The sequence below is a fragment of the Sebastes umbrosus genome, chromosome 5, assembly GCF_015220745.1.
Source record: "Sebastes umbrosus isolate fSebUmb1 chromosome 5, fSebUmb1.pri, whole genome shotgun sequence".
Taxonomy (NCBI): domain Eukaryota; kingdom Metazoa; phylum Chordata; class Actinopteri; order Perciformes; family Sebastidae; genus Sebastes; species Sebastes umbrosus.
The window spans coordinates 17826397-17836906 of NC_051273.1; the positions used below are offsets into that span (position 1 = coordinate 17826397).

The 10510-nt window shown below is 42.7% G+C and overlaps 1 protein-coding gene across 1 annotated transcript in view; it reads right to left on the reverse strand.

Moving 5' to 3' along the window:
- The window catches only part of plpp2b (phospholipid phosphatase 2b), a 29145-nt gene extending 18635 nt beyond the window's left edge, over positions 1-10510 (reverse strand). Inside the window, exon 1 of the mRNA XM_037769173.1 lies at positions 9705-10510. Within this exon, the coding sequence (XP_037625101.1) occupies positions 9705-9780 (76 nt within the window). The 5' untranslated portion in view covers positions 9781-10510. The remainder of the gene's footprint in view (positions 1-9704) is intronic.

Genomic DNA, 10510 nt, shown 5'->3' on the forward strand with positions numbered 1-10510 from the left:
TGTATCTGTTTAAAATGTACCTTAAAGGGAGATTTGTAGATTTAGAAGTGTTTAATACTCTTATCAACATGGGATGGGCAAATATGCTTGAAAATATATATATATATATACACACACACAGTATATTATTGGAAATCAATTAACAACACAAAACAATGACAAATATTGTCCAGAAACCCTCACAGGTACTGCATTTAGCATAAAAAATATACTCAACTCATAACATGGCAAACTCAAGCCCAACAGGCAACAACAGCTGTCAGTGTGTCAGTGTGCTGACTTGACTATGACTTTCCCCAAACTGCATGTGATTATCATAAAGTGGGCATGTCTGCAAAGGGGAGACTCGTGGGTACCCACAGAACCCTTTTTCATTCACATATCTTGAGGTCAGAGGTCGAGGGACCCCTTTGAAAATGGCCATGCCAGTTATTCCTCGCCAAAATTGAGTGTAACTTCATAGCGTTATTTAACCTCCTTCGTGGCGAGCTAGTATGACATGGTTGGTACCAATGGATTCCTGAGGGTTTTTCTAGTTTCATATGATGCCAGTATGATGAGCCCACTACAACCCAAAAATTGCAAGTTGCATTAATGCGTTAAAGAAATTAGTGGTGTTAAAGCAAATTTGCGTTAGCTTTGACAGCCCTTGAAAATAAGCATAATAGGGCCTCTTTAAAGACCAAGCCTCTGACATGTATGTCGGATTTATCTGTCAAGGAAACACAAAAGGACATACAATGTACATGGAGGGAAGGTAGAGGGGGGTGGATGTACTTATTGAGGATACAGCACACCTGCCTCTACGGATGGAGGCAGGGAAACGCTGCCAGTTGGGAATGTAGCCAGGAAGCTAATCTCCAGCTGCCAGTCAGAAATCTCCTGCCTGAGCTCCTAATGGGAGCCTGTTTGAAGTAGCAGGATGCAGGGCTCAGGCTTGGGTATTCCTCTCTCAGATTAAGGAAGAGGCTTTGGTTGAATTCTGGGAAGTTTAAGGCTTCTCATTTACCTGCCCGCAAATTAGCATTCATCCGCGTTGGCACCTCAGTGTCTCCCCCCTCCTGTATAAAAGGGCTTTAGTGCAACAGAGAGCTGAGTAATTGATGATGACTGTCAAGAGGGTCTGAACTGAAGAGCATAAAACAGTCGGAGGAGCGTCACGGAAAAAATTTAGCATTAACTGATACGGGCAAACAAAGATGTCAGTGTGAGAGGAGATTTGCTCTCTTTCCTCCATTCCTTCCACCGCTGCTGATTCACATCCTCCATTCTGCTTTTTTTCTCTCTCTTATTCAAAGTCATTCATTCTTCTCTCTAGAGCTCCGTCTTTCTGTCTGTCATTCTCTTGATCGCAGCGTCCTCCCACACACTTCTCCTTCTGTTGTAAATATAGAGGCCTCGACGGGACGGTGCTTTATTTAGCTGGCAGATGTGCAATTACGGAGGACCATTTGGACCACAATAGCACTCTGGGGCTGAGATTCGAGGCTCGTCACGTCCTCTCTCTGCCTGTCTGTCTTGTTGGTTTTTTATCACAGTTTTTCTGTTTTCTTTGTCCTCTCTCACATTTCCTACTCAAGGAAAGTCAACGATCATCTGGAAGTCGGCTCCAGTGGGTTTGAGAGCACCTCACACCTACTTTCCCAGGTTTCTCTGACATAACCTGCAGCACCTGCAAAACCATGTGCCGGACAATTATTCTCCTCAATTTGAAAAACATACAGTCTGGGTTTTCATTATGCATATTTTCAAGGCGTTTAAAGTGTGGGTGTGTGAGTGTGAGAAGGGTGTTCTTATGCCCCTGGGCTGCCCTGTTTGGGCTAAAACTTTCCTTCAAGGTCACAGCTGGAACTTCAGCTCCTCCTAATTTCTTTCCAGCACCAAGGTCACTCAGCAAGTTTCTTCTTTCTGTATTTATCCCCCCCTTTTCCAATCCATCTTTTCCTTCTGTTGATAGCCCTTGTTTCCTCTCACATTAACGCCATTCCTTCTTTATATATATTTCACCCATGTGCCAATGTTTAGTCATTTACTCCATCTGACTTTTATGCCTCCAGCACTCATCCCCTCCCACTGTGGATGTAGACAGAGGAAGGCTTTTTTTCTTCTTCTTTTAGCTGCAGTCAATGTTTCCACTTTTCTTCTTCTTCTCTGCTCTCTTTTGTCCCCTCCCTCCAATTCAAACATGCCTTGTTGAAATGACAGCAAGAAAAGCACCAAAGCTCTATCAACATATGTGATGTTACAGACCTTTACAAGGCGGCTCAAAACAAAAACAACTAAACGCTCCCTCCTTCTGACTGTCTCACCCCAAGCAGGACTGACTAATGTGGAAGGTATGTGCTGAGCCTACAACCTCCGCCGCCGTTGGCCTCTGGAATTCTAATTCACACGAGGAACGCCCAACTTCACCAGTCACACCAAATTCTGCTGCTGCTGCTGCTGCTGCTGCCCATTCTTTATATTTAATCCTGCTGTTTCGCTCCGTCCATCATTTACGCATGCTTAGGCCCAAGCAGTGCAGAAGGAGACAGGGTGGCAGGCGAGGGCGTAGGAGTGGTGGGAGGGCGGCTAAATGTGGCAATCAAAGAGTCTGGGGTTAGGACGGGATCAAAGACCTTGGCCACACAGGTTTAAACCTAAACCATAAAGGTCTGCAGGAGGAGTTAAATCATGAATGGTGCTGAGCTTCTCCGAAAGGTCACTAAATGTCTTCTGCAAATCATTGCTAAATATAGTGATTCTTCTGTATAATTACTGTATGCAAATGGGTCTATGTTTAGCTGTTGTCTGACACCAGTGATATTGTTAGTGTTTCTCCAAATTAGGACCACATTTTCCAAAATCCTGGTCCCTATCAAACAGTAATCTTCGCTCACTCGGGCTTCCCTCTCTATGCATGTTTTCTCTCTAACTTTACTGGAGAGAATAAACATGTTGGCATTTTAATCATCGGCCTTTAAAAAGACACGGGAAAGCTGCATTAGAACAGCAGGCGCTAACTGGTTTTACGTGCAAAGCAATTAAGGAAGTTTCTCATGAAACCCAAAACAACATGAGGGGGTCTTAAATACAATTATAACTATTAGAATTACATCAAAGGTACACTCACAATCAGGGCTGTCCTCGATCAAAGAAATTCTTAGTCTAAAAGCACCACTTTAAATCTTGTGCTTACCGGAGATGTGCTTATAAGTTTCTTGGAAATCAGTCATTCGACATGAAAAAAGCATAAAATACAACAAATCGACAAAAGAAATCTTAGCCGAGTAAGACAAAAAACACAGATTAGTCGATTAATTGACTAAGAGGAGGCAGACATACTCACAATAGTGCCTATTCCTGCCTAACATCTCCTTCAAATTCCTTAATTTTCAACAAGCTCACCATTGAACTTTTTGAACTCCTCTGTGTACTTGACTCTACTTTTGAGGAAAGTGTCTTTTAAGGCCCCGACACACCAAGCCGATGGACAGCTGACGAACAGTTTGGGGCCCGTCGGTGAGCGTCTGTCGGCCTAATTTTTGCGGTATGTCCCACACCATTAGCTCTAGTCTGCCCGTGTTGGAGGTTTTTCGGCCGATTCAGCATGTTGAATCGGCGGCGGAGCTCGTCAGTGAGAGAAATCACTCCGATTGGCGGAGAGGGCTCTTCTTATCTTTCATCTTCATCTCATCTGATCGTTCCAATACATTATTTTCACAACGACAGGGCCATCTAGAATGAAGCTAAATGGTGGGTGAGAGTTTCATGTACGTATCATTACAACGGCTTGTGTATCCGCCATCCTCTGTCTTCCGGTTTCCCTTTTTGAATGATGAATACAGACTACCGCCGCCTGCTGGTGTGGAGAGTTAGTTCATCTGATGCAGGCGCAGAACGTACGTGGTAGTTGGCCATCAGCTGTAGTCTTTGCGGTGTGTTAGAGTGCACATTTTTGTGAGGCGACTCAAAGGTCCGCCTTTGTTGCCACTAGTTGATGTTGGGTTGGTGTGTCTGGGCCCTAATGTCTCAAAATTAATGTGGTTATGATTTTTTTCAACCACAGAAGATACTCATCCACTTTAGAGGATGATTGATAAAAGAGTTTACCAGAAAACCTTGTGCAATTAAGATCATAAAAAGAAGAAAATAAACCAGGCACATATTTCTCAGGAGGACGTGCCTGTTTGTTAAAAGGGCTTCAGTTTCCATGACAGAGCTCTCAGGAGGAAAACAATTCCCATCAAGCATCTTCGCTGCCTTTCACTGAGAACTCGGTGCGATCAGTCTTCCCAACACAACAGCATAAGAGGCCCGGCTCCCTGGAGACGCTGCAGCACCAACAAACTCTTACCGGCATCCAGCGAGGTCAAAGAACAGAGCATGGGGATATTTACATGCAACCGCTGGCTAATAAGATGAAAATAAAGTGAGGAAATGCGTAGCAACTCGTTGAGTTTTACTGCTGTGTGGGGCTTTGGGAGCAAACTATTGTATATCAGGTAATGAATCAGTCAATAACAAGATGCTCATACAAAATTAAAACCTCCGCTAGCTGCAAGCTCAAGTCCACAGGAGTACACAAAACTAATTAAAGAAATACTATAACCCAATGTCATCTTTCTGTGTCTCGCAAATGAATAAAGAGAATCAAATGACAGGAATATTTAATTTCAGCTGCTACCTCTGCATATGAAGACATGTGTGTGCGTGTTCGTGTGTATAATCAGAGACATTTTAACAGAACTGGTTTGTCATAACCTACATTACAGCACAAAGTCTACACACGGGAAAAACGACGTTGTGCGTGAGCGCGTCTTGCTCCAATGCGTTGCCTCGAGGCCGTTAAGCCACATATTACTTGGAGTTCCTAGCACATTACTCATAAACACACAGCTCGCTACAAGCTACATGAAGCAACACCTGCAGTGCTGCACCTATACGACTATGAGCTGTGGGCAGGGAGAGGTTAAACCCAGGCCTTTCCTCTCTGTGCTCGCAGCCAACACCCACCGTCTATTTGTGCCGAGTGTAGACTTACACAGACAGAGGAGGAGAGAGGAAGGGAGGGATTCAAATACAATAAAGAAAGAATGGAGAGGAAGGAGGGAGGCCAAGAGCGTAAAATGAACAATAAACTCAAGATTAAGGGAGATATTTGAATAGCAAAAACAACTCAATGTCCACCGTGATGCGTCAGACAGGTTTCTTAGCTATAAACTAGACAGATAATACAACAAACCTGAGGAAACAGTACACTCCCTGGCTCTAAGCAGCCATTTTGTGTCAGATTTCTTCATTAAGAGGTTCAGTGATAGTGTTTGACATTGTATGAATCATAGACTGTATATAAAAAATGGACGTAGTCACCGTGACGTCACCCATTGGTTTGTGGACTGCCGCTTTGAAGCCTCAAGTTCGGCATTTTGGCCGTCGCCATCTTGGTTTTTTGGAACCAGAAGTGACACGAGAGGGTGGAGCTAAGTACTATCGAACGCTGAAAAAGACATTTTCAGACGACCAAAACGTTACAATTAACTTTCATGAACTTAAAACACTAGGACTGTCCTTGACCAAAGAAATTCTTAGTCGACTAACACTCATACGATTTTGTCGACTAATTGATCGAAAAGCGCCACTTTAAATCTTGTTTACCAGAGATGAGCTCGAAAGTTTCTTGGAAATAAGTCATTCAGCATTAAACAAGCCTAAAGAATGACTAAAGACATCTTAGTCAACTAAAATGACTGTTCCCAAACTTTGTAACTTCAAGGACCCCTACACCGACACAATACCACGGACCCCCATTTGACAGGATTTTTGCTTTTAGATATTTTATCACAGAAAGTGTATGAAAACCATGACCAAAATATTAATACATTCTGTCATTGTGTTACTTATTGGTGTAATTGTACTGAAAGTAAATGATTCCTCTTTAAGCTGGGGAACCCCTGGAACCCCCTCAAGGACCCCTGGGAGTCCCCGGACCCCACTTTGAAAACCACTGGACTAATCGACTAAGAGGGGGCAGCCCTAGAAAACAACACTGTGAAAAGGTTCTAAGACAAAAACACGGACAGCGCCGTGGTAGCAACCTGTCAATCACAAGCTAGCCACGCCCTAAAGCATACCCTGCTTTATGGTCTATTTGACTCTAAATGGGACCATAATTTACTAAATGAACATCATGCTGTATTGAAGAAGACTTGAAACTAGCGATTGAGACCATAAACTCATGTTTACAATGTTTACTGAGGTAATAAATCAAGTGAGAAGTAGGCTCATTCTCTCATAGACTTCTATACAATCAGACTTCTTTTTGCAACCAGAGGAGTCGCCCCCTGCTGGATATTATAAAGAATGCAAGTTTAAGGCACTTCAGCATTGGCTTCACCTTTCAGACCGGGAGGTTGCCGCCTGGTATGAACATAGAGGGAGACACGTCATCCATAACAACAGTTGTTAGTTTGACCTGGGCAGGGCAGGGTGTGAGTGACAGAGAGCACGCCAAAGAAATGGCTCTGTGATTGTATGACATAACAAGAGAGATCTAGAGAGAGATACATGAGATACTACGCTGCATGAGTAGAGAACAGGAGATTAATATTTAGAGGATTAGTTAGAGAAGAAATGGCTTCCGTTGAAGAAAAGCTAAAGAAGATAAGAGCAGTTGTCAATCAATTTTTACAATAAGTAATGCAAACAGTCCCAAATGCAGGAAAAACCCTGTTTCCATGTAGGCTAATGGTTAGCATAATTACAAGCTCTACCATGTAGTTATTACATGGCTGCGGCAACCTCACATAAGCTTGGGGTTGACTTGACGATTATTTGGGTGGCTGACGTGGGTGGCAAAGGGGAAGGGAGAGGCAAAAGGGTGGGATGCAGCTACCCAGGCCTGACCGACCAACCCGACCCAGACGTTAATCCCAGACTTGTGACAGCGAAATGGCGAGGCTTATCAAGTTCAGCAGTCTGTGGATGTTACCACAGACGGAAAAAAACACCCCTAAGCTCTGTGAAAAGCCAGCGGGGGGCTGAAACTGCACAGCAGAGCAGATCCACACATGCATGAGCCATCGTCCTTTTCTGCATTCTCCCTCCAACTTCCACCACTATCACCAGAGCAGACACAACAGGGGATGAGCACGCCGCCAAACACCAGACCATTACGCAACACACGTCTGTCACGGGCTTGTGGTGTTAATACAGAAAACCAAAGTCCCACCACAGTGGCACATTCCACATACACACACACCATCTCTGAGACTGAAAACAGCTTATTCAGAGGATGGTGGTGACAACTTCTCACTTTTGTTGGTTTTGGTGATGGAAATGTTATTATCAAAAAATTAAGAAGAAGAATCATTATTATTATTATTGCGGAGGACCAAAGGTGTCATGTAAATGGTTATAAAGCATTCAGATTTTGAAATGTATTTATGTATTAATTAATATATTTTTAAATAAATGATGCAGTTATTAATTGTTAGCAGCCGCAACAGCCTGTGGCTGGTGTTGTTTTCACCTTGTTTGTCTGGGTGTGTCATCATGGCCAGATAGTCCTGGAGATGCCTATTGTAGTGGGAACTACCACAGGTAGTTGAGTACGTTGCCAGGTGTTTATATGTCTGTATGTCTGTCTGTGGAGAGATTTTGTCAACACGATAGCATCACAACTGTGCAAGATGCAGTCACGAAACTTTACAGGTGTGTAGTTGAGATCAAAATGAAGGCAGAGTTCGAAGATGGGTGGGGTCCGAGCAATGGTGCAGGAAGTAGGGGGGTGTGATCCCATCGCTAGGGCTGTTCTCTTCTGCAGTGATAATAGTTGGCTCACCAACTGTTGCAATTTCTTTTTTTTTAATTTGCAAATGACTTTATTTATCCTGATTTTAGTGCTATATAAATAAGCTTTATTGTTAGGCTATTATTAGGTATATTGTTGCTTTTTAAATGACAAAGATGACATTTTTAAAACTAATTAGATACTTGTTCATTGTTAAATGCAGAACTCAGAAGGGCAATGAGGCACAGCGTTTTTTTCAGCTGAGCTTTGGTTGCGTCTGGTTGCTATGATACGGAATATCAAAATGTCGGCAGGTGAAGGGAAGGCTGAAGCACGTAGGGAGAAAAGATGGACCCTGCGGACTTTGTGTATTAATTTGTCCTCCATTGTTGTTGTTGTTGTCCAGCACTTGTAGCCTACATGTAGGATGTGACAGTTGGTCTTTGTGGAGTTTTACCTAAAGTTTAACATTTTTCAACTCTCTGTGACCACAAAAAAATTAAATCACCATACGTGCAGCGCTCAGCGCAGAATAGACGCTCAGCACCTCGTCAACAAAGTGTAAAAATGTGCCACTCCCATTGTAAAGATTTAAAAAAAGAGCCAGCGGATATTCTTTCAGAATTTCCTTTTCCATGCGCTGCTCATTGTTTACAGTCTGATTAGCAACTTGAGATGCGCGACTGGAGTTGGAGTTGAGAAATGATGTTTACAACTGGATTGTTTCACAAGTAGCCAGTTTACAAGCTAATTTTAAACCAACAAAAAGTTAAAACATCATCAGACGATAGCCGGTGGGTTCCTTGATTGCATTTCGGCCAATGCGTTCCGCCTGTTTTGCTCTCCACACAGACTGTTTACCTGCATTCAACCAAAGCCTGCGTGATCGTGATTGGTCAATACTACTCAAGAGTCCAAACGAAAATCAGAATACTTCCGATAACAAAATCTTGTCCCGTTGCCTACAGATTCTATATTTTCATTAGTTCAATTGTAAAATATTTTATTTATTTTTGTTCTATTGTCCAATTCAATTCCAATATCAGCTAATGGAAGGCTTTATAACCATTTACATGACACCTGTGGTCCTCCGTATCTCATATCACATTCAGTTCCATTCATAGCAAAAGAACTATAACCACATTATCTCATTGTTTGTCCATTGCCAGAGGGAGAGAGGGAGACAAACACATGGACGGTGATGATCTAGTTGCTAAAACAATGACAAACAACAAACTAACCCTGGAAAACTAAAGGTTAATGTAAAACAATAGTCTGTGGAGTAACATGGGAAGTCACATCTTGAGAAATGTGCTGTATGAGGGATGTGGGAGAATTCTTGAGAAGATTCCAGGCAGACAAAATATTGAAGAAAATGAGGAATAAGCTGCACACACACACACATATCAAATTTCCATAAACAAACATTGAGCTTCCTGAGACTCTGTAAAGTCAAGCAGTAGTTTTTTAGTGAGTATAGTTTTTGCAGCATGCAGCAGAGCAGGCCTGAGAGGAGAAGGAGATTTTCTCTTGTGTTTCACCACAATGTCACATTTCAGTCTGGACAACATTGCAAGTTGGGATCCGCATAAACAAACTGGATGACAGGCTGCTCTTTTTATAGCATTATTGGACTCATGCATGGAAACACAGGTCATTTGACTGTTATAAATAGACTGTGGATAGAACAGCTCCTGTGTTGTCCTGAGGAGCTTTCCTCTCATTAAAAAAAAAAAAAACGTGTCTTCGTGTCATTTTAAAAAATAAAGGAGGAATTCCTAAGTTGCTGTCATGAGTGAAAAAACACACAAACGCACTGGCAAGAAGCTGCTGTCACCACACAGATATGATCTTCATGCTTTCAGCCATTCCCAGATAAAAGGCTTAAGATTATGCTGACGTATAGTTTAGTACTTAATGCCCATTTACTCACCGACTATAACGCACAGCACGTCCACCAGCACGTACAGCTTCTTCTTCCTCAGATCCTTCATCTTCTCTTCTTTCATTCACGCTCAAAACTTTGAAGAGAGAATCACAAACTTTTTGTTCGCTCGCTTTGGAAATAAAAAAAAAAGTGCAGGCTGATGCGCAAACAGGCTGGTAACCTGCACTACGAGTTCTTCCGGGATTCCCTTCCCTACCTGTGCTGCTGCTGACATTGACAGCAAAGGTGTGTAACTTTTCTTTAAAACGACTTTAAAAACTGGTTTGCAGCTGGAGTCCTGCGTCCTTTTGCGCGCATTACTGCTCTTTTGGTACTAGAAGCAGAACTGGAGAGAGATCCTCGGGGTTTCACAAAGCTGGAGTCGTCCTGAGGATCCAGTATAAAGTGTTTTCTCCACATACAGACACACAGTAGACCACGCCACCGCACTGGTCCCTCCTCCTCCTGACTTCCTCGTCTCTGGCTCCTCTCTGGTGGCTGATCTGATCAGCGCCAGGCTCCGAGCTTTTACGCACAGGCGTGCAGAGAGCAAGAGAGAGAAAAAAAGCTCTTAGCGGTTTTTGCTTAGTTTTTTTCTCCCTGCTTTGCAAACCAACTTTTTTTAAATTTTTTTTTATTTCTTTTTAGTAGAGAGGACTGAAACACTGTGCAGATCAGAGCAGGAGGAGAGGAGGCGCCTGGCAGCAGTAAATGTGACACAAACTGCACTGTCAGGTAAAAAAATATAAATAGTATAATAATAAATACTATAAATAGAAGGAATAAAGTGATATCCTGTCGTTACACATAAC